Here is a 27,807-nt window from a genome sequence, read left to right as displayed (position 1 = left end):
GTGGGCGGTACCTTTGTCAAACGTTATGTCCATAATTGGGAGAAGTAGTAACGGCCAGGCACGTTCGCCGTGAAGGAAGAAGGAGGGGGCAGGAGCCGTTGACCGTGCATTAAACGTTGATGTATGAGAGTACAGTTGGCTAGCAAATCTAGCTGATGACGTTTTCTAATATGGACGTTGTAGTTTACAGTTCAGAGAAGATTTGTGTCGTTTTGTAGGAAGGCACAGCAGTTTGACACAACTTTATCTAGAGGAGGATATAAGGGACTGTTAATGTATGATTTTATAACTTACCCGCCTAAAATGATGCAGGTGTCTGTGGAAACATTAAAAGAACGAAAATAATCGTATAGTTTCAGAAAGAGGTGCTGCTGTTCCCACGTAATGTACAGTAAGGTTACCTCAGCCAGGGAGAATCATATGACCTAACTGTTGTCTGTATGTTGAAACCTGACTTTTTGAATGTTGCATAATTTTACACACACACACACACACACACACACACACACACACACACACACACTATTTGTCACTTAGGAGGACATTGCATTTACTTAACTACATTAATATCTTGGAGACTCAGCTTTAAGGATATGCTAACAATTTTTCAAGTCTGTCTTAAAACAACAGTCAGGTGCCCATATGAACACTGTAATCATTCATCCTGTTCTCACTGGCTATTAAAAGATCCCCTTTAAATGTACTTTCAGTGAAAGTAAATGCATTTAAAAGTTTATCTGAAGCTTATATGAGGCTTCAGCAGTCTGAGTTAGTCATATCAAGTGAATATCTGCCACATTTATAGTCTGTTTAACATCAAATTCCCTCTTTATGTTCCCCTGTTGAGCTGCGGTGGCAGTATAGTAACAAAATTAGGGAATTTGGCACTAAAAAAGACTGTAATATTGAAAGATATCTAATTGATTTGAGTAATTTGGACCGTTGAAGCTTCATATTAGCTTCAGGTAAACTTTTAAATACATTTTTGCACAGAAAGAGGCTTGTGGATTTTTGCCCCCATCACTTAAGAAGGGATCTTCTAATGGCCAGTATGAACAGAGGGAATGATTATGGCAAGAAAAACCTATTTTAATGTTCATTTGGGCACCAGACCATTGTTTTAATACAGACTTGGAAAAACTTTGAACACATTCTTTAACTCTAACATTAACCTTAACCATAAACCAAGTGTCAACCCCCCAAAATTTAATGGTTTATCTTGTAGGAACCAAATTTTTAGTCCCAAAATGGGAAGTGGGTCCCCACAGTAAGGTGACTGAGAACAAATATTGGGATCACGGGCAATATCAATGAAATTCTACATCACAGTATAGTATGGTATATATCAATATATAATACATTTTCTTGGAAATCAAACTAGAAACATTAAATAATCAGACCAGATGTGCCTTTTTTGACTAATCCACCAAGAAAATACCTGACAAATCACAGTGCTTCATCACATTGATTGATTTATATGATGAAATCATATAAAAATCCAATATTGCCGTAAAAGATTTGCCTATAATGGTTTAATACAAACCAAAATGTTAAAGGAAGAGCTACCAAAGTATAACCAGTATTGCAAAATCTCTGATAATAGACAATTTACATCATCTGATGGTATATTTTGCACCCGTACCATAACGTGATAAGTACAAATACACAAACAGTGCTGTCAAATACAAGTAACATTCCAGTTTAAGGCACAAAGGACCATTTTTTCTCTGAGCAATATCAATTACACTTTATTATTTGATACACAATTTATAACACTGCTACTTTGCATCATAACTTCTTAGTTTTTTCAAGGATGCTCACCTTGCTGTGACTCCATGAACAGTTGACCCCCAAAACTGGCTGCCCCTGGAATGTGTATTCATTCTCTTTATCAACCTAGCAGACACATTTCTTGTTGCAAAATGCAAAAACACACAAAAATGTTATTGTATTTTATGTTTTTAGCTTAAGACAAAAGGCTATTATTCAAAAGATGCGTTTTGTAGGCAGTATGGGCATTGGGAAAAATATATATTGTAGAAATACATTTTCATAAATGTTGGAAAATGTACCTTTCTGCATTCTTTCTCATTATTGTCTGTTGATTATTGTAACAGAGGTCAAAAAGCAAGCAAGTATCTTCACTACAGGTGATGTGGACAGCCAATAGTGGTGCTGTGTTCATGAATTCATATGGATCCTAAAAACTACAAAAGTAATACAGTGCTCCAACATATAAAATACATGTGTTTTCCATAATACATTATACATTATGTAAAAAACTATGTATTCATTGAGAATTACCATACAGTTGATATACTCATTATTGCCATTTGCACAAACAGTTGAAACATGAAATGTGCCAGAATTTACACTTAGTTAAACTGGTCTTCATTTTCACTGTCACTAAAGTGAACAACAGTCACATGATTCAGTGGTTCCACTTGTTATGGAGCAGCAAATATCTTCACAAAGATATCCACCAAAACTCTACTACTGCCCAGCGTCAAACAGCTTCTTTCTGCCCTCCATACCAGACATGGCATCCACGTTCTTACGCCAGTCGGTCACTTCCTCTTTCTGTAGGGTAAAAATGTTAAAATTTTGTATCATTCTGACTAAAACACAAGTACTTGTAGTCATTTTGTAGTCATTTTGCAAAGATTCTTACTTCCTTCACGTTTTTCAAACAAATGAGACAAGTCTCAAGTTGTTTGAGTCTGCTTTCTACTTCCTTTAACGTCATTTAAACTATCTAGGTTTCACATCAGGGTTTCATTTTAGTCATCGTCTGAATCTGCTTTAATTATCCCACCATCTATCATATCTGCATATAGTGCATGCTCAAGAAATGTATATCTTTAGCTTCATTAGTGTTAAAATCCTGCATTTAGACTGTTACGACTAGTTTTCACAATGCTACTCTGATTTTGTCCAATGTGTGCTTTCCTGAAAGTTTAAATCTACACCCTTAGCTAGTTTGTACACCAAATGTATACTACTTATTTATGAATTGTAGTGATATGTTTTATCATTTGAGTAGTGTGTTATTTTTAATATATGTACCCACTGTTTCGCGGAAATGAGTGTTATAATGACTGGATGATCCCAGTTAAATAAAGAACATTGAATTGAAATGACACTTCATACTGTTTGATAAACTGAAGTTATGCATTACCTTCTCCTCCTCTTTCTTTACAGTCTTCAGGTTGGCCTTGAAGTCCACAGACTCTTTGACCTTTGAGCCCAGCAGAGCTCCAAGCATGGCGTCAGCAGACACCCTCACCCTCCTCAGGTTGGGTCTCTTCATCTTGCCCTTCAACTCAAAGATCTTCTGAGACAGATCCTGTATCTTTTTTCCCCCAACACAAATGACAAAGCCACATGCTTAATTGCAAAGCCATTCACTTATAATGGTCCCAAATAAAATCGTGAATATACAGTGTGCATCCCTAAAGTTTCACTTAACTCTATAATGATGAGTAATGAATATAACTTACCTCTGTGTCACTTTTGGACACTTTTAAAGCAATGTCGTACCGCTCCTCATCAACAACATCAATTTTCTGGTGTAGCTCTTTGCAAAGATTCTGTGGACAGAAGCCTTTAGTGTATGAGATTGACATTAAATACCAAATGACGGAGTTTTCTTTTCTTTTTTTTTTTAAATGTAATTGGTCTGAAAATACAAGGATAATGTTTAGTTTTTACTGACACAGTAGGGAACAATGCACATAAACAGTGCAATATGTGTAGAGGTATAGTTTGTGTACAAAATATACCATAAATATGAATATATATAAACACATGCAGAATTTTTTGTATGATTTGTATGATCCACAGATTAATTGGAAGAATTTTCTAATGGTCCCAATTAAAAAGGTTTATTCTGGTTCACTGGGGAATTGTTCCTGAAAAGTTACAATGCTGTTGAGGTTTTCGAATGTCAGTTTTCAACACTTTGAGCACCACAAACAAAAATCTGTTCATCTTGATTATATTTGGGTGGCAGCAGAAGTCTATCACAAAACCTCTGAAAATAAAACCAAAACTAGTACCTTGCGGCTAAATGTCACTAGAGGTAGGTGGGGAATTGATTTGGGTGACATGTTTCAACAGTTATTATAGTTAATGTACACTTGCGGTGAAGCCACAACCACTAACATTTCCTCTCTGTGGATTAAAATGCTTAGTTCTTCAACATGATAAAAATACCTGTAGATCTTGCGTAGACAGGCCTGACATTTGGAGCGCTGGGACTCTCTCAGCAAGGATCCGCTCTCGTTCATCTTTTCTGACTTGCTTTTCATTGTCCAACATGGTCATGGCCTTCTTTAGCAGTTTGGTCTGGTACAGAACACATTATACAGAATTACACCTCAGTCAACAAGACAATGCATGATTTATAGCACTTAAACAACGTAAATTCTTTTTTTATAGCATTAATATCCAAGACAAATACACGGTTACAAATACCTTCAGGAACAGTCTGCGAGATGCAGAGATTTTTGGCTTTGGTTTCTGGAAAAGAAGATGGTGTATATTTCATTCAGATTTATGACAAAGAATTTGAAATATAGAAGAGTACAAAACTAATAGAGGTTAGTGTAAAATTTAGCACATCATTGAGTTAACTCATATTTCGCCAAAACAAACCTCATGACAGATGTTTCTGTTGTCATTCTGTTCATTCTTATATTTGTTCTCCCCATTCATGAAGATTTTACATACAGGGTTTCAAATAAAAGTTAGATTTCTACAGATTATTTGTGTTCTAATTCAACAAATATGAAAAATGACTATTTACAGCTTGAGTGAAATTTAAGCTAGGTTTCTTATAAAGTTGGATTTACTTCAAGTCTTATATAATTTAGTTATTTTAATTATGAAGTCATTTAATACCATGAATAGTCAAGACACTTTAACATATTTGTGTAGTTCACGTGCTGAATACCTATAGTCTAATCCTTCAACATAGTTAGAGAGAGAGTTTTTAGTCCCACAACTGATGTAATGAATTGTTGACTCAAAATAAATTTAAAATATGTATTCTGTCTTTGAAAGTAGAATCAACTCACCGCTGGTCTATATGTGTTGGAAGAAGGTGTCCATAAATCATAGAGGGAAAGAAAAAAGGTGTAGTTTGTTACATTTTTGGTATTTCACATGCCACATTTTAGTTTTGATGTGATAAAAGTTTAATGAGACTTACGCTTCAGACATGTTTGCAGTTCTCTGTGTCTCACTTTGTCAAATCTATCAGTATAAAAAGAAAATAACTGTCAGTTTTCATCAGTTCTGGTTTTGAAAGCACCGTTGGCTGCAGATTGATAGCAGCACACAATGTATGACTTTGTCTTAAGGTCAAACGTATGACTAGAAACATATTCTCAAACAAAGTCAAAAATAGTTATAGTTACTTGACAAGTATTCAAAAAATGAAATGTACATGTAAATCAAAGAGGGCAAATTCATGTTTGTTTGTTTTTTTTACATGTTTTATAAATGTACTTAAACGTACATGGCACTACTAGATTTTAGGCAATGGGAAAGGGTTGCAAAGTAAAACACAAATCAAATGAACATTGTGATATTTATAACTTATTTATAACTTCAACTTGGACTTCTGTTCAAGATTAAACCAGCTAATCTCAAATTTGAAGAAAAAAAACCTCTCCTCCCTGAATCACATGCAAAATTAGACATCTTTCATTTGGTAAAAACTAAAAACAAAGTCATGGCATTAACATAAATGCTGTTAGAAGAAAGAAAAAACTGCTTTTCTTTTTGAAACACTGACTGATGAATTTAAAGTAGCAAGATTTTCTCACAATTTGTCTCAAGATTATTGTAAAGAAAGCCTTCATTAACTGTTTGATCCCTTCATTCTCTGTGTTATTTCGTAATAAAAAAAAAGCCTTACCTTATACAGCAGGTAACAAATACTCACAGGCACCTTTTTCTGAGATGAGAAGGACAGAAAGAGGGTAGATATATAGATTTCAAGCGCTCATGTGAGTGGCTTACTAAAATAGACCCTCTGTCCTCACCATTCTTGCGCTGCATCTCTCACATCCCATATGTATGAGGTGTGAAAGTTCTTGCCGTAACTCTCCACTTGATGTTTTCTTAGTGCCTCCGTCTCCTCGTCTTGGAGAAAAGGGGGGTGATGTTTGTAGGAGCTTTAGTCCAATATTATGTGTGTGAAAGTAAAGAGTTGATCCTTCATACAACGCAAGGGGATTATTAGATTACACAGTGGAGAAAAACAACATCAGAGTTGGTTTCTTTTTATTGAGAGAACATTGTTTGTGCATCTCAAGTACATAAACCAAGTATCCATATAATATACTCTCAGTGCAATAACTTCAACAAAGACTGCAATCATACTGGTTGGTTTTTAGCAATGTATATTTTAATAGCCAATTAATTTTGAATTTTGACATATCACAGCATATAACAGACTCTAGCAGTTAATTTACGAGGGACAAACAATAATTTCTCCACAGTCAACATACACTGTAGTTCCAGGATTGTCTGTGATGGTTTGAAAGGTTTTGCTGCCATCACAAGGTGGCAGAGGAGAACTGTGAGAATGAAACATGCTACTGCAAACAATTACTGACTGTATCACTAACACACAGCTGTTAATGACAAAAAACAGTTCCTAAAAAATACTGAAATCTGTTTACGGCAATCTTCTGTTTGTATACAGTATATATGTATGTATGTAATACAATGTGTAATTCATTTTTTCAGTTTTAAACACTTGAAGCCCACAATCCCTCTTTAAACAATCAGTTTGTTGCTTTTCCTTTATTTCTACAAATTACAAAAAACAAGACTATCCTGGTTTTAAAGGTTTTTGTCCAAACTACCATTTTTATATAATACACTGTAGATGAGATGTACAGTATATATGAAGTAATGTTAAGACTTCATCACGAGAAGATCTTTTAAACATGAATAATTAGTTTCTTCGTTAGTTTCCAGAGGCGTCGAACAGCTTCTTCCTGCCCTCCATACCGGACATAGCCTCCACATTCTTACGCCAGTCAGTAACCTCCTCTTTCTGTTGGGAACATAACATAACATGGACAAACAGTCAAGATAAAATACATAAAAAACACAATTTTATACAAAAGCTATATAATACTTCAATTTTAACCAGAAATAAGAATTATCTGAAGCAAAAGCAAAAGCCAGGTGTACCTTCTCCTCTTCCTTCTTGACCGTTTTGAGGTTGGCCTTGAAGTCGATTGATTCCTTGTGTTTGGAGCCCAGCAGAACACTCAACATGGCTTCAGCAGAGATCTTCACTCTCCTCAGGGTCGGTTTCTTGAATTTACTCTGAAGCTCGATAATCTTCAGATTCATGTTCTCAATCTGGTTGGGGAATCATGTGATAGAAAGAACTGTGTGTTATACTAACGTGCACTGTTATTTAAGTCTTACAAGAAGAGGTAGGGGACACAGTTTAGATGATATTTCTCAATTTGCTTACAGTTTTCTTCCAATCAGTTCACTCTATAAAATGAAAACGAACATGAAAAAATGCTAATTCCCAGAGTCAAGGACACAACTGTTTAACTAATCAGATTCCTTCAGCAGCCCTTAAAAGCAGGGTAAACCAAAGGCATCTCTGGGATGAATTACTACTTTACAAAACAAATAATATTTTTTTAAAGATTAATAAATAAAATAAGCAAGGGAAGAGTTATAATTGCTACATTCACAGACTATTTTATTAAGCTGTGGTTAGGAAGTTATCAATCTTTTAGTGGCAGTGAACACAATGATTACTCAATACTGGGCACAATTTATTATTGATTGTAAAATAGATTAAAACTATGACTCTCTGTGGTTTTGTGTTTTATAATCATTCTTTCAGTAACTCAGAACCAATTAGTAGACTGTAATTCACTGCCAGGCTGCCATCTTGGATCGAGCCACTTTACTGGCTCCAAGGTTCCCAAACTCATCTGTAAAATGCCATGAAGTGATCAGAAAAAGGTCAAGTTCTCACAGCCAGCAGACAATTCCAACTTTACTACCAGCTCAGTTTAAAACTCAGCTATAAACTGTGTTGAACTTTAAAATATTTGGGGTCAATAATCTGTCCTATATAACAAACTTAGAAGGGTGTATCTTCCAAGAACAACAAGCTTTATGTGCAAGTTTTGTTATTTCTTGTTATTCTCACTGCAGCCACTTGGGGGCGTTGTTTATTCATTTTTAGCTCTTTTGAGTTGGGACCTTTGTCATAATAGTAGAGACACTAATTGCAGTGATTTTTAAAAACATTTCAACATGCATCTTCTTTTTTTCTTGCTACTTATTCTTGAGTAACTCACCTCCTTGTCATTTTTGGACACCTTGAGGCCAATATCATACCTCTCCTCATCAACAACATCAATCTTGCGGTGCAACTCTTTGCATAGATCCTGTGGAAGAGTAAGACACCCTCTAGTGGTATTAGAATATAACATGAACTCCACAAGAGAGAGCTGAGATTTTATGCATGGAAATAACCGAATTAGATGAAACACCTGAAGCTCTTGCAAAGACAGACCAGACATTGTAAGAGGAGGAACTCTCTCTGACAGAGACACTTCTCTGTCCTTCATCTTCTGCTCACTCTCCTCCTCCAGCATCTGAGCAGCAACCGCCAACATCCTGATCTAAGGAAACATTCAAAGTAGACGAAAAATCCTTTTTGTTTAAATTTTGTGATCTGTGGAGCAGTCAGAGCAAGGAAAATCTGGCAAAAGTCAATTTAAGTATCAGAATTTTAATAATTATGATAAAACCTGACCGTGAGTATACTTAACTCATCCTTTTAAAAACATTCAATACAACATATATATATATATATATATATATATATATATATATATATATATATATATATATATATATATATATATATATATATATATATATATATATATGTATGTGTGTGTGTGTGTATGTATATATATATATATATATATATATATATATATATATATATATATATATATATATATATATATATATATATATATATATGCTAACATTTAATAAAACATTTGTGTGCAACATATGTTTTATATGTATTAATTTACGCACTTCTTTATGGGGTATGTTGGCAAAGTATTTGCCACACATCTTTGTAAAGCTTACAATCATTGTTTTTCTTCAGGGTTTTTAGGAGTATACAATTAAATACATGCTGACATTCTCATACAGTATTCTTCATAATAAATAGAGGAAAAGATCTCAAATAACGAAACACTTACCTTCAACCCCAGCTTTCGAGAGGAGGAGATCTTTGATTTCCTCTAGAATTCACAGATTTAAAAAAAATCGTTTAATATACTCTGTATATACAGTATACTACATATTGTAGAGCACTTTACATTACATTTGCAAACATTTTTTATATGGCATTAATCAACAAATAGAAGATTGAAAAAAGGGCTTATGAAAATGTCATAATAGGGTACTTACTGGTCTGTTGGAGCATCAACAAGAGAGAAAAAATACATGTGAAAATTACAAAATGAATATCAATACATAGTTATACTTTGATGAACACATTAAATTAAACCAAAAGTGATAATACTCACGCGTCAGCCATGATTGTCTTAAATTCTCACACTGGAATAAGCAAAGTAAAAACAGGAAAATTCTTAATTCTTCTTAATCCTTTTTTTTTTTTTTTACCATCACACACTTAATTGCAAAAAGAATAAGTTTCCTTAACCTTTAAGACCTGCTCAATTGAGCTGTATGCTAAAGATTGATGATCTTTATGACCTCCCGTGTCAAAGTATTTCACCTACTCCAAACATTCATAGCCCCATTAAAGCTGCTGCACCAAGTTATTTATTGTTCAGTCACCTAACGTTTCCCCTGGTGCAGTAAAGAGGATCTTAAAAGTTGTGTATATCCCTTATGACAGATTGGAATATTATATGAGCCAAAGGAGTAATTATGCACTAATTCACTTTTTTATTACATTACATTTACTTTATTTTATTGTGATCACGCTTTAGTTACATGCAATCACTAAAAATATAGATAGAATATTTGTTTTTGTTTTTCATGTGGAATTAAAATAGAACAAAGAACTTATGCATGCTGTCTTCTTCACTTGTAATTAGAGAAGATTTATTGGGAACAATATTTTGGTGCACAAAACATTGCCGAAATGTTGTTAAACTTATTAAAATGAAAATTCATGAAAATAAATTGTAATCACAACTTCAAATACATATCACAACCAAATTAAATAATAGTGCAGACATTAGTTTGCGATTTGATCTGCATGCATTTTCACAGGATGAACCTTTCTAAAATACTAAGAGCAAAATAACAATAAAAACACATGCAAAATATTAAAGTGCTGAGTCAGTGGATGTGTTAACATAACTCACAGGAGTCTCCGCATAGGTGACAAAAAAGGTGAATGGCCAGATAATCCACAGGCATGTAAGCTGACAATGTTCAACTTGCTGTTAATGTTAGTCACAATAACTGACCAATAAAACAACAAATAAGTAAAGACAAAACGCTACTCCTTGAAATAGAGATTTTACACATTCAAAGCTAACAGTTTGTAGTTGTTCTAACATGCATGTTTTTCACCACCATACCAACTTTACTCTAATACACAAGTATTTGAAAATGATCAACTCCATACCTTAATGAAACTGGACAGTTCCTTCAAATGCACCTCCAAACTAAAGAAAAGTGTGTGTCAGGGAGGAAGCAGGGACTTTCTGAGAGACGATGGAGAAAAATCAGATTTATAGTGTCTGTGCCAAATGTGAATGGCTCACTAAAATAGACTCCAGTCTGTGCTACTGCTACTGTCCCTCCACCAACAGTGACATTTACTGTTGCACATAGCATCACCGCAATATTCAGACAGGAAAGGGGGCAATAAAACTTCATTTATGGGCTCAAACTTTCAGGTATCTTACATGGTTTTGACAACACCTGTTGGTGGAAGTGACCGTGAGCGTTTAAAAAGGTGACTACGCTCATGCTGGGTCAGTGTCACACATTAACATTTGCCCACGGTCAGCGTGTTGGACTTTAGATAAGATTTTAAAGGAGTCAAACAGAAGGCAGATATACAACTAGAGTGTCGGTGTTTACTTATTCTGCACCTTTATTTATAGAATAAACAGCACCGTCCACATGTGGATCTGGACTACCTTAAGCTGTCCATCTATAGGCATCTAAAAGTACCATCAGCGGAGCCTGAAGAGGTTTTTAATACCTGTTCTCTTATCTGGGTTTGTATTGATGTTTTCCATTTAATGAAAAAGGCAACGGCAGTGTTGTGGTGATTGGGAGGCCACAATTGGACGTCTATTCGGCTGCAGTTTAAAAAAGGATTGCCTTTATGTTCTTGTGTCAGTTGGAATGGATTTTATACTTTTCACCACCACATTATTTTTACTAAATAAGTAGTATAATGTCCAGTGCACGCCCACTCTCCTCAGGACCACCACTGAACTGTTAATACGTCACTATTCATGCACGTGTGTATGATGCAAGTTTTGTTCCCTGATAAAGCATCATGGCACCACCTTGGAGGAAAGAACAAAGTCAGAGGTTACTCTGGTTTTATTTAGGGGAGCAGAGGAACAAGGACAGGTGCTAGTCAGGACTTGATGGTTTGTAAACTGAGCCAGCCGCAATTCAATCTGCGTCATTGTTGTAACAGGGAGTCAAATGTTCAGTTGAGCAAAGGACTGTGACTCATGCCCTCACATAAGGATAGGTAGGCAACGAACAGTTAAACAGGAATAGTCAAGTACCCAAAGTCAAATACTACACTTGGATTACTCTTAGTATTTGCCTCAAAGTAGTAATTCTGCAAATATTGTGCCTTCATAAAGTTTGGGGACTCTCAAGAGACGTATTAAAAAAAGTGGTTCAAATTAAGCTTTAGAGGCTGAGCTAGCTTTACTTTTAATATGATTTAATTTAATATGGATCAACCTCCAGGAATGCTGGACCCTACATTTCCCGTAATGCAGCCAATAGTATCTTTAATTCGAACACTCCTCCACACCAACAGGAACACAGGTTTCTGTTATGAATATGCAAACCCAAGCCGAAATAACCCTGGTGACATCATCAGAGGTTATTTGACTTGTCAAACCTCTTCCAGAGCCACAGAAGACATTATACAACTGTCGTCAGAGGCTGAGTACTCTTCACAAGTAATAAAGTGGCCTTAATGTGTAAAATTAGATGAGTTCCCCCCATGATATACTTTGTTTATCATTATTCATCATATTGGATGCACTGACAAGAGTTAATAAATACAGAAAACTCTAGTTTGCAAATACTTCTCTGCCGGGACTGAAAAGAGCAGCAAAAAAGTCCTCAATAGTTTACCCAGGTTTAGAGGTTTGATGCCTCATTCAGCCTGTGGTACTCAGAGGTGCTTTGGATAAAAGCATCTATTTAATGTAATCCTTTTTAAACATAATGCAGGGTGCAAAATTAACTATTTTATCCGCTGGCCAAATGGCTGGTGAATGTCAATTTTACCAGCCACTCAGTAGATTGCCATTGTTTTTTTGGCTGGTGAGTGAAGCCACTTGCATATTTTGCCAACATTTGGCTGGAGGATGGTGCTAATTTTGTGTCCTGCATAATGGGATAATGAAGTTTATTAATAGTTTTTATTATTATGGCTGCAAATAATGCTTTTTTTCATTATGGATTAATCTGCTGATAATTGTCTTGTTTCATAAATTGATAGTTTGGTCTAGAAAATATTTTAAAAAACTGTGAAAAATACCCATCAAAAATTCCCAATGTGACATGTTCAAATTTCTGTCCAACCTAAAGTCCTAAATCCAAATATATTCACTTTAATATCAAATAAGACAAAAAATATCAGCAAATCTTAACATGTGAGAAGCTGGAACCATCACATTTTTGATATTTTTGCATGAAAAATGAACAGTTAAGGTCAAAATTGTCACCAGTGAATTTTCTCAATCAATTAATCGACTAATCTCAATATATATATGATTCATTTATGCATTACAGGTACAAAACAAAATCCAAGGGATAACATGTCAAAGTGAAAACACATGTTTCCAACATGGTCTCAATTATTGCTACTAATAATTATTATTTTTAGTGAGGATTGCGGATGTGTGCTCTGGTTGCTCCCTTGTTGTTTTTAGTGTGTTTATTGCAGCCCTGAACCTGCGACCTCTTATTTTTGGACATTCACCGTTCTTAATGTGAATGTTACGTCTGCTTTGATTTACAAAGATGATTTAACATCTTCTCAGCTGCTGCTGTTGGCAAGAGCCGAGTCCTGGAACTATTACCACCATCTGGCTGATGTTGTGTCCCAGTCGAGTGTTAAAAAGTAGCTCCAATGATAAAGTAGATGTTTGAAAATAAAAGCTCAGCATCAGTTTTTTTTATTTATTATCGTCACATAAACTTTTCTCTTTTCCAAGAACATCAAGAAACAGCACATTTCACCACATTCTTAGCTGTGGTGAAATTGTAGACAAAATTTTCCGGGTGTCAACACCACAAAAACACAACACAGTACAACTTATTTAAATGCAAAATATATATAATTCCATCCATTTGAATATGAATATTTTTGCATATTGCAAATATGAAGTCTATAAACACACACTCACGCATACACTGTGGGTTTGCTAGTTGTGTGTCATAACATTAACCTAATTTTTCTCTAGTTTCTCTTTCACTACAATTACATTAGATCTATTAAAGCAGTTTAAAATGTCCATGAATACAAATCTACTGTCCGGCATCAAACAGCTTCTTCCTGCCCTCCATACCAGACATGGCCTCCACGTTCTTACGCCAGTCAGTCACTTCCTCTTTCTGTTTATAATAAGAAAATATTGCTTAGAAATGCTGTATTTTCACAAATAACCCTAAAATAACACAAGCAATACTACAGAATCGTGCTGTAGTTCATCTTATAACCAAGAAATCAACCTAGCCTGGCATCATCTTGAAAAACTTACCTTCTCCTCCTCCTTCTTCACAGTCTTCAGGTTGGCCTTGAAGTCCACAGACTCTTTGACCTTCGAACCCAGCAGAGCGCCCAACATGGCGTCAGCTGAGATCTTCACCCTCTTGAGAGCAGGTCGCTTCATCTTACCCTTCAGCTCAATGATTTTAAGAGACAAATTTTCGATCTGCAGGAAACAATTGATCAGTATGCAGTTGTGCCCTGCCAGTTTAAAAAAACATCCCACTCAAAATTAAAATTAGTTTAAAAAATAATTAAAACCACACTCAGTAAAACAATCAACCCTAAATGCTAGTGGTAAATAAAAATAAACACAATTTCTATAATGTTGCTTCTGCTTTTTGCAAAGCATGCTTAAAGGTTCATGTTTGATCATTAAACAATGAATAATAAACACAATAATCCATAAACTACAGACAGATTTAAATCCACATGCACATCAAATGAATATGAATGAACACAAACCTCCTTGTTATTCTTCGCCACCTTGGATTCAATGTCGTAACGCTCTTCATCTACCACATCAATTTTATGGTGCAGTTCTCTGCACAGAGCCTACAGGCAGAAACAACCATATAAAATTCATGGAAACAAACTCACAAGAAGCCTTCAGTCTCCTGGCTTGTTGCTTAGTTACAAATCTCAATTAAATTTTTATTTTTTAAAATTTTTTTTTTTAATTATTTTCCATTTCATTAAACTGTAGATACTATAAGTAATGCAGTCCACACATTTCATCATTCCACTCAAGATAAAAGGTGACCAAAAATCATAGAAAGTTCGTCCACATTTTTTGTTTTCCAATGACAATTTCTCAAGGGGACGAAAATATTTGATCAAGAAATAAATTAAAAGTTGGAGCAGTCTCATCTTTCCAACACAACAAAATACATTTTTTTTTGCAAAATAAGTAATGGTGATAAGTGTTCTTATTTTTAATTTATCTAAGTTCTGATTTGGAGTGAATAATGGAGCACTAAATTATTTATGACACATTACACTAAGTGACTAAGTGTCTTTTATTCGAGTCATGTGTTGATAGTTCTCATTATTACTGGTTGCTTGCCACATAATTAATATTTGAATTAATGATTGTTTTACTGGTATAAGTTCTTAGAGACTGGTAGGTGTGAGCTAAATACCTGAAATATAAAATATAGACGACAAAGGCATTTGAACATTCTGTATGCGCTGCTTCAGAGGGAAGCTTAGGTAGGGAGCATTTGAACCATGTTTCATTGTAGTATGATGGGTGGTTCATGCAGTGACCCGCACATACCTGAAGTTCCTGCATGGACAAACCAGACAGCTGAAGTGAAGGGACTCTCTCACTCAAAGTAGCTTCTCTCTCCTGCTTCTTGTCCTTCTTCTCTTTCTCCAACATCACAGCTGCTGTTTTCAGCAGTTTAGTCTGAAATTAGCAATAAAATGAGAATTATTAACTCTCACAGTCATTGTTATTTTGTGGATTTATAAGAAATGTCATGAAATTGAATTTGCAGTAAATTATTATTGGTCAGATTTTATTGTAGTAAAGACAGAAAAGACAAAACCTTAAGAGCCAGTCTGCGAGACGCAGAGATCTTTGATTTTTTCTACACAAAAAAGAAGTAGACAAACATTTTATGAAACAACAGTTACAGTACATAAAGGTTTCTAAATAAAGATTCTTTAAATACACACTAATAATATGAAGAACTTACTGGTCTGTGGTGGACATTGAGACATGGAAAAGGTAAAGCAATAAAAGTCAGTATTGACATGATAAAGATCTGAAGAACTACCATGACTTTAGAAATGTTGATTTACATAATAAAAATCATAACTTACGCCTCAGACATATTTTGAAGCCTTTTGTCTGTGAAGAATAAAATAATTTAAACTAAAATTAGAAAGAATACATCATCCAGTGGAGCAGTTCACTTCATGCATACAGCACCATTATCAATATTTTTTGTGGTTAACATTGATATTTTAGAAACACTGTCAACTAATATAAATAACTAATATTTCACTTTTCTATGTATTATGAACCAGTATATTTTTGTACTACAGTACACACTGTTGATCTGCCTCTTGTTAAGTGAGCCAAGAGATCCGAGTCATCTGGACCTTGGTATGGTGACATACCAACATTAAGCTGTTAAATTAGCAATACCACAGGCTTGAGTGCTGCACATTGTTTGAATAATCTTTTTTTAATCCCAATCGGAGTCTCTTCACTTTCAAGGCAGCCAGTTCAGAACTAAAATCAGAATTAATTATTCTCAAATATCATGAATATACAGTACCAGTCAAAATTAACTTGAATGAGAAAGTGTATCCAAATATTTGACAAGTACTGCATGTAACAAAACTCAAGTGGTTTAGCTTTGGAATAAATCATCTTCTCATTAACATTTGTTAAAATAGTTAAAATGTAAATGTTCACTACTAGTTAGTATAACTGACTGAACTGTACATCACTATGTGAATTACTTGATTAGTTAATTTAAACGTTAAATTAATAAATTTAATGTGACTTCACATTGAAAACATACCTTTTGTTACTAGGTAAGAAGTTGCAATTGTCATATTTTTGCGTCTTTACATCTTATATTTGGTCCAACTTCAATGAAAGTAAATTTTAGAATAAATCTGCAAGTTTATGTTTTTCTATCAGGTCTGTATGTGTCACTATCTATCTGATAAGGCACCTGCTACTAATTCAATTATTCTACATAAATGCAACAGGTGAAAAGTATCTTAAATATCCTTAAACCACACTAGCCGCCACTATTCACACTCTTACAAGAAAAGTCAACATACCTTTTTTTATCCCTGCAGAAACCCTGGTGAGGTGAGCAGTGGCAGTCTCTAAATGACAAGAGGAAACCTCAAGTCACATTTATTGGCTCCTATTTCCTTCTGTGAGTGGCTAACCAAAATAGACTCCTTTGTCCTGACCGCCAGTATAATGTATATCACTACACCTCTACATCCCCCAACACCAGGTTTACCACTGTATTTCCATTTGCTCAGTACGAGGAGTACAGGATGTACGGGCAGTAATTACTCCAGTAATCTAGTAAAGTCTTTAAGGTTTATTTTGTCTGTGATTATGATACATAATCATGATTATGACTGTTATTGAAAAAGACTAAAAATACAGATTAAATCTGGAAATCTGAACAAACTAAAGAAACAAAGCAGAAATGTGGTAATGGTTGTTTAATCAGCATCACATGTATTACAGATTGTGGGACAGCGCCATCATCTATGTAATACAAATACTGCACTTTGAAAGACACCAAACCGTAAAACTTAAATTCATAAAACGGATCTTCATTTTCTTCAGAGCATATAATTATTCAATATCAATTTCAAAATGCAAAGGTCAGTATGTATATACTATACAATTCACATTACATTACTGGCAAACAGAGGTATTGTTCATACAAGTGTGTATTCATTGAATAATAAAACTATTTTAATACTGTATAATCTAAATAGTGCATTTATTTACCCATTTACAAGTAGCAAGGGTTGACGTCATTCTTCACAACACCTGCTTAATTTTCTCTTGTTATGGAGAACTCGTGAGAGTTGGACAGTGAAAAATAAAGATAAACAAAAGGAAGTGATGAACACAACAAACCTGGACCTAGAAAAGACATACGCTGTATTTGCAAACTCAGGGTTTTGTGTCCCGGGGTGCTTGTGTCCTTTTTTTCACGCAGCCACCTTCTTATTGTCGGCATCAAACAGCTTCTTCCTGCCCTCCATACCAGACATGGCCTCCACGTTCTTACGCCAGTCAGTCACCTCTTCCCTCTGTAAAATAGATGTACAGTTGATCATAAACTATTTTTTAAATGTATTTTCTCATTCTGGGGATGATTGTCGCAGCTAACAACTTCACCTTTTCCTCTTCTTTCTTCACTGTCTTGAGGTTTGCCTTGAAATCAGCCTTCATGAGTTTGGAGTTGTCGGTGCATGCGCCCAGCATATCATCTGTAGTTTTCTTCACCCTCTTCAAGTTTGGCCTCTTTACCCCCTTCAGCTCAACGATCTTCAGATTCAATGCCTGGATCTGTGCAACAAACATCACAGTTTAAGAGGAATCAATAACCAGGCAACTACAACATCCAAATAGGTCAGTGAATGTATGAAATTAATCCCTGATTCAAATCTGCTGTACCTCTTTCTCATTTTTGGCTACTTTAATCTCCATATCATAACGTATATCATCTACAACGTCAATCTTACGATGTAGTTCTTTGCAAAGTTCCTGCAATGGAAAAAAAAAAAGTTAGAAATGATTTAAAGTAAAAATAATGCTTGAATCAGGATGATCTGTGGAATCTGTACCTGGAGTTCGTGGGTTGACAGACCTGCCAGCTTCAGCGGAGGGAAGCACTCATTCATAGCCTTTTCTTTCTCATGTTTCTTCTCTTCGCTTTCAGCCACCAGCATAGACGCTGCCTTCTTCAGTAGTTTGGACTGTAAAAATATGTAAGATGTTATAGAAATCCTGGTGAAAACTGTCTTTCATCATGTGGCATAGTGGGACATACAGTTCACATAAAGGTTTACAAGACCCACCTTCAAATGAAGTCGGCGTGTGGCTGAATATTTTGACTTTTTCTGTGAGATAGATATATAAGGTATAAACTTTATACACTTTGTACATCAAATATATCCACTGATAAAGGTTTTCAAATGTCTTTTTAAGCATGAAATGCAATAATATTCTGCACCAAAACTGATGATTAATTAATGATTTTGAGAGTTTTGTTATGTTGACTCACCGGTCTTCATCAACACGTGACATAAAAAGCAGGGGAAAAAAGACATTTGTTTATTATTTAATATACAAAACCGTACAGGATTGTGGTAACCTTGAGGAGCTAATACTCACCCTTCAGACATGTCTGCTGTTTATAGCGCCTTTGTAGACAACAAGAAAAAAAAGATTTTGTAAGTCATGCTCTACATGTATTTTTAACTCATATTGTATCACACAGAGTTTCACTTTTTGTATAAATTACACAGTCTCAGTAGTATCTTTTATATTTTATGTAATTGGTGAATCCCACTAGTTAACAGTTTAATACATTTATTTAGTCTTAACTGTCCTCCAGGGCTCTCTGATACATTTCAGTATCCTTCTAGGACCACATAATCTTTCCTATTGTTATGAAGGGCTGACTGTGAGCCTGTTGCACAGCTATATTTGGCCACATTGCCCCCATGCTTTGCTGTGTTGCAGCAGCTGCTGTGGCCTTGATGATGCCAGAGAAAGCCAAGCCCCTGGAAGGTTTGGCAGCCAACAGAAGAGCAGTATCCAACGCACTGTGAGAATCATAAAAAGATAAAGTAACAAATGCTGCCCGGAAGCCAGTGAGCTGCATTTTCAGATCAGATTTTCATCCCTGTCTCATTCTGTCACTTTATTTGGCGTCTTTGTAGCAATGGCTTTAAATAAATTACCGCATTATGCAATAATAACAGATGGAAGGTTCAAAGTAGGATGTAAGCATGTCAGTGCTTCTGACACAACACGGTATTAAATCCAATTAAAATTAAGCCCGTCTGGCAGGGTGCAAAAGTCAAAGTGAACAAGCAGAGCAGCATAAGATTTCAGTAAGCCTGCAGCCTTGCCCCATCCATCTAGGAGGTCGCCAGTTCATATGAGCTAGCCATCATCACTTATCACGCCAGCTTTTTGGCCACAGCGGTGGGTCAAGCTCGCTGATACCAGTTTAAGCCTCAGGTTACATTTTCTCACTTAGAGGATCAAGAGATCATTAAGAAGCTTGAGGTGTCGTAGAAGTCAAAGCCAGAGAGCCACGTTTTAACAGTTGAAAAGACCTTGACAAAAGTAGCAACATGGCACAGACTCCCCTTCATAAATACCAGCCGTAGTATCTAGTCTTCACTACTCCCTTCATTAAATCCGGACTTCACTTGACCCAGACAAACTAATGACTGTAAAGACAGACATTTAGATACCTGGACTGCTGTCACAGCAACTAGAAAACTTAATCCACAAGGTCAATCAGTCCTTTGAACGTCCGTAATGGATCTAATTTACCTTTATTCTCTTGTGCTTAATAGCTCCAGTTTATTATTGTGTAAAACTTACCTTGACGTTGAGGGATATCAGAGAGGGCAGCAACAATGGCAAGTCAGGAAAAGAAAAAGCACTTTATGGTTATTAGTGAAAGATTTATGTATTCCCAGTCTCATGTGAATGGCCCGCTAAAATAGACTCCCTGTCCACCTGACAATTGCTGCATCACAGTGCAACCCTTTTTGATTTGCCCTCAACCCGTGACACATTTATTTCATGCGATAGCACAAGGGCACACTTCACACGTCCCTCGCCTAACTGACAGCTGTGTTATCCTCCTCTGCAGATATCAGGTGCTACGAGCCTGTCTGCCTTTTCAAGTTTGTCATGGGGTGTACTGGCAAAAGCTCACATGAAAGACCACTTGTTTTAGAGGTGCCTGTTGACGTTTATTAAGCTGAATTTAGTCATTTTATGGAACAATAATTTTATTCTCTATAGGGGAAATGGGTCTGAATACGTATATTTTTAACAGTATAACTGGCTTTAATGCCACCCAGTACTGAAAATTAGGTAAAACACTATTTTAACCCCAACTAATCACCAATAAACTCTATACCAGTCAAATGTTTGGACACACTTTCTTATTCAAGTGAATGGGAAGGTGTGTCCAAAGGTTTGGCTGGTGTTTAATACATTATGGCACTCATTGGGTAGTTGTAAACAAATATAAGGACTTTTTAAAATGTTTTTAATGTATTTATGAACAATTATACCTGCTCCTTTTAATAACTATTATATAAACCGTTAACAAATGCTTGATAACATAGTTGTAATCCTATAAATTGTCTCTGTTTTAAATGCATTTATAAACTGCTAAAAAAAAAGTGAATGTGAATGATGAGCACATGTGTGTTTATATACCAGTTATGGATGCTTCATAGGAGGAGTTATAATTGTTGACAAATACACAGATAAAGAGGAATAATATGTGCTTACAACTACATTATAGTGTTATAATGTGTTATAAACCATTTATTAATTGTTACATATTGCTTATAAATGCTAAATGGTGGAGTTAAAATGAAGCGTTGCTAATCAACCTGTTTTTAAAATCCTGAACACAGCATGTCACATCACAACTTAGGGTATCTACTGCATAAAAGTATATTTTTACATGAACTATCTGTACCACAGAGGAGAGATTAAATACCACCTCTACAGTCTATTCTGGTCAGATTTCAGTGGCACACGTCTGTCTGTCTGTGTGTCATTCTTAGTGTTATGTAAACTGATATAGTTGAGCTCAATGTCCAGTAGGAGACACAGTAACACCGAGACAAAGCTATAGGAATTAACACACAGCCGTGGCCACATTTTTGTCCTTTAGAATTTAATCTCTGTTAACCAAGCAGTAGCACCTAGTTGCAGGTTTAGAGCTCATGGTCCAAATCCTCGGCTGTCTGCTGGTTTCATGTGTTGATCCTCTGGATTCTGTATCTTATCTGTATATTTAGTTGATGTCGCCAGAGGTTCGCGTGAGGTCAGGCTGAATGTTAAAGCCAAAAATGCCCCCCTAAAAAGAGTAGTTTAAGCATGTGAATAAAATGTTTTTCCTTGTTCAACAGCTTAACTCATTTTAAAATGTGGCAATTGTCTTGGAGAGTTTTTCATTGTAAACTTGTTTCCAGCCACAACTGCAATTTATTCAAACAGGAACTTATTACTTGTAAATTTGTCACTGCTGCCCCCTAGTGATGGTTTGACATATTGATTTGCTGTTGGCAGAAAACAACAGTGTACATACGCACTGCAATAAGGCAACATTTTCTCACAGAATTGTATAGTAAATTGCAGACCTATAGTAATAATAATAATAATAATAATAATAATAATAATGAAAGGTTTACAAAGTGCTTAACATCATCTGCACATTTATAAACACAAAACATAAATAAAAAGTATGAAAAATCAATGCATAGTGTTAAAACAAAATACAATGATGCCCACAGAATGAGGTAAAGGAAAAGAAAAGGAGATCAACATGGAAAATAAAACCACGAGTGCTTTTAAAGATGATATTGCATAAAAGCACATCTATAAAAGTACATTTTAAGTGTGTACTGAGTCTGCGAGCCTCAGATAGAGCAATCTTTTCAGCTTATGCAATGTTCTCTGTGAGAATGGAAACTACAAACCACATTTGATAAGAGCATCCTTCCTGCATACTCAGATGTCAGCACCTGATAAACATTAGACGAATCACAAATTATAGTGCGCTGACGCTTCTCTGTGTTTGTTCAAGCACACTTTTGCATCATCTGGCCAAAAGAAGCAAATTATATCCCTTTTTTCTCATTCATTGACTCATTTTCCACCTGTATCGGGGAGCTGCACCAGCAATGTCAGAATGATCCATGTTCCTTTTCTCTGTTTCCTCTATTTGACTGCCGGACTCACAGTTTCGTCTTCTCTTTGGATTTTGGACAAGCGTCTGGACTGCAGTCAACTGGTGAGAATTCAATTTTTTATATAAAATAAACATAATAACACTCTTATAAAAGTAAATCAAAGGGGATTTATTGTCTGGAATCATGATTTACTGTGTATGTGAGCCCAAAAGCTTCAACTCTCGTGTTTTTTCCAGGGTCTTGACCACTGCAAAATTAGTAAGTATCTGTTTTTTGGCAAATTGTACTGCTAATGTATTGATACATCCTCTACATCATATCTTTAAATTTAACAGTTATTCCAAACATTACAAAGATTTCTTAGCAAGATGGAATGATTTGTAGGTGAGAAATATTGATTTGTGATTCATCTGTCCACACACAAGTACACATCAGTGACATATATATAGAATAATGATATATTCACCAAACATTCACCAAAATATCAGATAACTGCTCAGACAAACACATGGTTGAGCCCGCACATCTCGCTCCTACTGGCCCAGAGTGGGGTTCGGAGCATGTGGGAGTTGGGATGGACAAACACAGGCCTGTTCCTATTGTGAATGTGACGTGGACAATAAGGTCAGATGGTAAGTAAGGCTTTAACTATTTTAAAGTCTATCTGACATTTTAAAATATGTCCAAATAAAGTTGCAAATCAGCAGGTCTTTGATTAGAAGTGAATAGAAAATAAAGTATTTGAGATACATTCATTATAAATAATATAAAATAAACTCTCCTCTGCCCACAGCATCTGTATTAAAGCTACGTGGATCAGAGATAAATATTCTGGATGAAAGTACAAATCAAAGTATATGTGTGCAGTTTTCTTACAATATCCGCCAACAGCTGAATCCAAACGATAAAAAGGTAAGACTGTACCATGTTTTTTAAAACTTTTGCTATATGAATGTCAACCAATATGCACCCTGTATTAACAGATAAGAGACCTACAGTTGATTTTCTCTTTATATTAGTGGACATTTTCATTGGATGGAGTTGTGGTCGAGCCTAGGCATTCATATATGGTGACAGTTTTTAATTTGCCAGAACCTGAGATCGAGCGTGATCAGGTCAGGATCAGAAAGCAAATTATCATCCCTGGTGAGTTACCTCCAGATCCAGATGTTGGCATTAGCCTGGTAGGAATATTGTAAATTACGTTTGACAACAAATAGGTTTTGTATTGTTATATAGGTAGATGTAAGATGTAATTTAAGCCTACCCCTTCATGGTCTATAGAAAATCTTCTATGCTTTTTTATTTGGTTATATTGTTTTCCACTGTCTTGTTTTGTTGGAAGTTATTGTCTTTTTTTTTGGAATAATTACTTACCAACCTAAATCAATTTATGTGTATGTTTGCTTTACAAGCAATGTGATGCAGTATTAATTCTTATTATGTGCACGTATCACTATACTGTATACTGCTTATTGTAGAACATTTCTCAGAAATCAATACCACAATTCACAGTGATTTGATTCATCTTGTTCTCATCATCTTGTTGTAATATTTACTGTCATGGCCAGGATGTGATGACCAGAGAATCCAAAAGGCCCAGATGTGTTTGGAAAATGGTAATTTTTTTTAATCTTCTTTACATCGCACAAGTTTTAATGGAGTACTGTAAGAGACTCAGGACTATCTAGATGTTGTACTCTGCATGTTTTGTTCTTTCAGGTAGTCTTTGGGACCCTCATATAACTCGTTCTGTGTCAGTTGATGAGGAACATAAAATGTTGTCCATTGTCGTGGGTTTTGAGGCAGCAAAGTATTCAGAGAAATACCAAGTCTCCATTCAGGGTCATGGTTTCCATTGCTCAAACAATGTCTCAAAGGTAATTACACACTTACATTATTTTATCAATGATAAGAAAAATATCTGTGTTGTGAGACTTGTATACTACTATCATATGATGTGTTTATTTAGTCTGATATAACAGTGTTTGGGCATTTTCTTACTGTGTTATTCCATTGTACAAAAAGGAGAACACAACATCACAGAATGTGACCTTTGAGTTGGGTTTATCGCAGCTCTTGCAGTGTAAAATGGTGATAATGGTGAGTTTACTTTCTGATTTAATGTTCCATACTGTTCAAACAGTAATATTAGTTGTAGTAATATAACGTCAAAGCGCATCATCATCTCGTCCGCTCTTTTCAAAGATTCGGCCATTTTTTATACGATGCAAGAATGACTGTGAGCGTCCAGAGAAAACATTCCATTACTGTCCTTGTAAGTACGATTTCTGACATATATACAGGATATGGTAGGTTTTCAATGACTATATAATGCATACAGTAACGTAAATGAGTGATTTCCACCCTTTTTTGAGGTAAAACAATCCCACCAAACAGAAAAACTTTTAGAAAACACTGAAAATAAATTAAAATTCATGTAGAAGAACCATTTTTTCTTCTTCTACCCCATTAATCATCTTTCAAGCCCATGAGATTTATCTTGTGACCCATTGGTGGGGTCCTCACCTCCAGGTTGGGAATCACTGACATAATCATATTTTTGGTTTTTTGGAGTTATTTAGCTAATCATATTGTCATACTGTAACTTTTTTTTTTTTAGATTATCCAACACGGACTTTACTTATAAAGGCATCTGTGGGGCTGGTCTTGTTTGGAATATGTCTTGCTTATTGGCTGTGGAGTTCATCTCATAAAGGTTTACCTTCTTTTAAATGTAATGTGATAGACACAAGACACAAGCTGAATAGATAATTATTGTCTGACTGCATCTTTCTCTTAGATCCCGTGAACACATCCACATCTGCTGCCAAAGAACAACCTGAATGTTTTCAAGTGCAAGACAGAAAAAGAGTCCTCGTCATCTATTCTCTCGACCACCCTTTATACAAAATTGTTGTTCTCAAGCTTTGTGCCTTCCTGGCAACCACATGTGGTACTGAAGTGGTCCTGGATCTGCTGGACTCTACCAGACTGGGAATGCTTGGCAGTATTCAGTGGCTGGACTGGCACAGAGAGCAAATAGAAAGCTCTTCAGATAAAATACTAATCCTGTGCTCACGAGGAGTGCAAGCCAAATGGAGAGCCATGTGTGGCGATAAAAAGGTTTTTCTGAGAGAGGATGTCCGCTCACCAATAGGCGACATGCTCACTCCAGCTCTCAGCCTCATGGTTCCCCACTTTGTCCGATCTGCATCATTTAAAAAGTACATAGTGGCTTATTTTGATGATATTTGTTCCGAGGAGGATGTTCCTTCACCTTTCAACATTACAGTACGATATAAGCTAATGGAACAGTTTGAGGAGCTTTTTTTCAGAATCCTGGACATTGAAAAGCACGAACCAGGCAGAGTGAATCACATCGGCGGGCTTGCAGAAGATGAATATCATCACTGCCCCTCGGGTAGAGCCTTACGAGATTCTATAGAGGCTTTCCAGGCATACCAGCTGGAGCATCCACAGTGGTTTGAAGAGGAATTACTGGAAAACTCAGAGTTGGAGGTTGAGGAGACCTCAGCCGAGATCTACCAGGATGCAAAAACAACCATGAACCCCATTACATATTGTGAACCTGACTCAACTCAAGTTATCAGTCATGTAAAGACACAAGAAAGTGATTTTACTGTAGACAAAATACAACTTTACATGGCTGAACGGCTCCAAATGTCCACCTCACTTCAGTTCAACCCCCATATTGTTGAGGACATGCAGCCAGTTTTAGGGAAATATCAAGTACAATTTGATGACATCTGTGAACTGGACAAAAACATAGGATAGTAAACTGATATCGGAACATGAAATAAACAACAGAGAATTAGCTGTTACATGCTGAACGGATGAAGAAAACATGGAGGAACATTTATCACTTCTTTGCAAACTTTAAAAAAGGATATCTATGTGGACATTTCATGATACTGTATTTTGTTTGTATTCATATCTATTCTGTAATATTTGTGCATATAACATTAATGTTGAATATCCTTTGCTTTGACCAGGAGACAATTCCTGAATAGTTAACATCACAGAGATCTGTGGTTGATGCTTGTGGGCTGTGTAAACAGTGTTTGGGTCAAAGTTCAGCCTTCTGGGCAAAGTTTCTACCATTTTTGTTACACAGGAGAAGGTAAGCACTAAACTCTGCTTGTGGAGACACTTTTTTTTTTAGAATGAGCTGGCTGATTGTAGGGTTTAATATCTGAAAGTATGGATATTTTGAAGTAGAAGTCAGTATTTTCATAGGTACATGATCTCTCCTGTTGCATAGAAAAGTGTTGATATACTTTATAACTGCTTTAGATTGATGTCAGGTTTTTTAAGGGAGCTTAAGTGTAGACTTTGGTTTGTGTTTACATATGTGTTTGTAATCCTCTCAGTGTCACTGATGAGATTTTACATTTAAAGACGATGTTGAAATGGCAACGATGGCACAAAATGAGTTGTACAGTATTAATGAAAATGTCTGGCATTTGCTGTTTTGTCCCAACAAATAAGTTTCTGACTGCAGTAAATTTCAGCAAACAGTCTGTAATGAATAAATGCAGTGAAATAGGAGGAAAAAAAAGATAGCAACACAGACCCCTGCTCGGGAATTCGGGTGTCAGTCTCAGAGAGCGGCCGCAGAGGGGGAGGGTGGTGGGAATTTGCAGTAAGTAAGTGGAGCATAGAAAATCGTTACAATGGCTGAATTGGACTTGTGCCTTCCAGTGACAGAAAACACACTGCAGGGTTTGATGCAACTGAGGAGCCTATTTGATTTTTCCTTCAAGAAACTGAGGTAATGTTTGTTGTTTTAATTCTGACAAACACCTACTGTAGTTTTTCCTTAAAGATTGGTCTACGCAGAAATAAAGTTAGACACACACGTGTTTTCTACCAAATAACCAAGGCTGCAGGAACTAAATTGAAGAGCCAGATCTGGGCCTGTAGCCATTTTTAGTGTGTTCTTGTGAAAAGTGTGAAGAACTGGCTTTGACTGAGTTCATTTTGTAATTTAATGTGAGACAATAATGGATGTTGTAAAGTAGACATACAGAGGTGGCTGCTTAATATTTCTTCAGCTTGTTTCTATTTTATTGCCCATCAGGGTGTAACAAGTAGAAAGACATGTCAAATTTTATTTTTCCCAGTCTCTCAATATTTTAAACTAGTCAAAATACATAACCTACACAACTGTAAAATAAAATAAAAACTATTAAAAATCACAGCTCAAGTCCTCCTATTTATACTAATGAAAACCAGTACTTGGCTGAGTAAAGTGTTGGGCAAGTTACTGAAAA

At 35.7% G+C, this 27,807-nt stretch overlaps 5 protein-coding genes and 1 long non-coding RNA gene across 7 annotated transcripts; 2 read left to right on the top strand and 4 right to left on the bottom strand.

The window, feature by feature from the left end:
* The first annotated feature begins 51 nt into the window (after positions 1-51).
* On the top strand, positions 52-17,629 carry LOC122985072. Its single transcript, XR_006404013.1, has 4 exons — positions 52-121; positions 3,202-3,295; positions 14,060-14,158; positions 16,871-17,629. It is a non-coding gene; the product is annotated as an uncharacterized LOC122985072 (long non-coding RNA).
* On the bottom strand, positions 1,176-6,169 carry LOC122985069 (troponin I, slow skeletal muscle-like). Its single transcript, XM_044355448.1, has 8 exons — positions 5,924-6,169; positions 5,213-5,256; positions 5,079-5,085; positions 4,477-4,521; positions 4,216-4,347; positions 3,501-3,590; positions 3,179-3,352; positions 1,176-2,580 (listed from the first exon to the last, which is right to left on the bottom strand). Exons 2-8 carry the CDS (start codon positions 5,221-5,223, stop codon positions 2,494-2,496), a joined length of 546 nt encoding a protein of 181 aa, XP_044211383.1. The 5' UTR covers positions 5,224-5,256; positions 5,924-6,169; the 3' UTR covers positions 1,176-2,493.
* Positions 6,271-10,869, bottom strand: LOC122985070 (troponin I, slow skeletal muscle-like). Its single transcript, XM_044355449.1, has 8 exons — positions 10,688-10,869; positions 9,612-9,642; positions 9,493-9,496; positions 9,282-9,323; positions 8,550-8,681; positions 8,355-8,444; positions 7,213-7,386; positions 6,271-7,072 (listed from the first exon to the last, which is right to left on the bottom strand). The coding sequence occupies exons 2-8, from the start codon at positions 9,620-9,622 to the stop codon at positions 6,983-6,985; spliced, it is 543 nt and encodes a 180-aa protein (XP_044211384.1). The 5' UTR covers positions 9,623-9,642; positions 10,688-10,869; the 3' UTR covers positions 6,271-6,982.
* On the bottom strand, positions 13,436-16,888 carry tnni4b.2 (troponin I4b, tandem duplicate 2). Its single transcript, XM_044355451.1, has 8 exons — positions 16,853-16,888; positions 15,875-15,902; positions 15,748-15,751; positions 15,598-15,639; positions 15,324-15,455; positions 14,510-14,599; positions 14,037-14,210; positions 13,436-13,890 (listed from the first exon to the last, which is right to left on the bottom strand). Exons 2-8 carry the CDS (start codon positions 15,883-15,885, stop codon positions 13,804-13,806), a joined length of 540 nt encoding a protein of 179 aa, XP_044211386.1. The 5' UTR covers positions 15,886-15,902; positions 16,853-16,888; the 3' UTR covers positions 13,436-13,803.
* Positions 17,240-20,343, bottom strand: LOC122985068 (troponin I, slow skeletal muscle-like). Its single transcript, XM_044355447.1, has 8 exons — positions 20,172-20,343; positions 18,945-18,973; positions 18,835-18,838; positions 18,629-18,670; positions 18,395-18,526; positions 18,225-18,314; positions 17,946-18,116; positions 17,240-17,857 (listed from the first exon to the last, which is right to left on the bottom strand). Exons 2-8 carry the CDS (start codon positions 18,953-18,955, stop codon positions 17,756-17,758), a joined length of 552 nt encoding a protein of 183 aa, XP_044211382.1. The 5' UTR covers positions 18,956-18,973; positions 20,172-20,343; the 3' UTR covers positions 17,240-17,755.
* LOC122985066 (interleukin-17 receptor A) lies at positions 18,114-27,732 on the top strand. 2 transcript variants are annotated; one of them, XM_044355443.1, is made up of 12 exons: positions 18,114-18,179; positions 22,562-22,611; positions 22,747-22,768; positions 22,999-23,142; positions 23,304-23,422; positions 23,530-23,656; positions 24,082-24,129; positions 24,233-24,390; positions 24,539-24,613; positions 24,719-24,788; positions 25,134-25,229; positions 25,314-27,732. In XM_044355443.1, the coding sequence occupies exons 4-12, from the start codon at positions 23,019-23,021 to the stop codon at positions 26,306-26,308; spliced, it is 1,812 nt and encodes a 603-aa protein (XP_044211378.1). In that variant the 5' UTR covers positions 18,114-18,179; positions 22,562-22,611; positions 22,747-22,768; positions 22,999-23,018; the 3' UTR covers positions 26,309-27,732. The 2 variants fall into 2 exon arrangements, with proteins under 2 accessions (XP_044211378.1, XP_044211377.1); XM_044355442.1 differs by lacking the exon at positions 18,114-18,179 and having other exon boundaries at positions 22,371-22,611.
* Positions 27,733-27,807: the final 75 nt, after the last annotated feature.

This window comes from Thunnus albacares, chromosome 7, assembly GCF_914725855.1.
Source record: "Thunnus albacares chromosome 7, fThuAlb1.1, whole genome shotgun sequence".
Classification (NCBI taxonomy): Eukaryota; Metazoa; Chordata; class Actinopteri; order Scombriformes; family Scombridae; genus Thunnus; species Thunnus albacares.
Note: the sequence above shows the minus strand (reverse complement) of the source record. Positions and strands in the feature narration are given on the sequence as shown.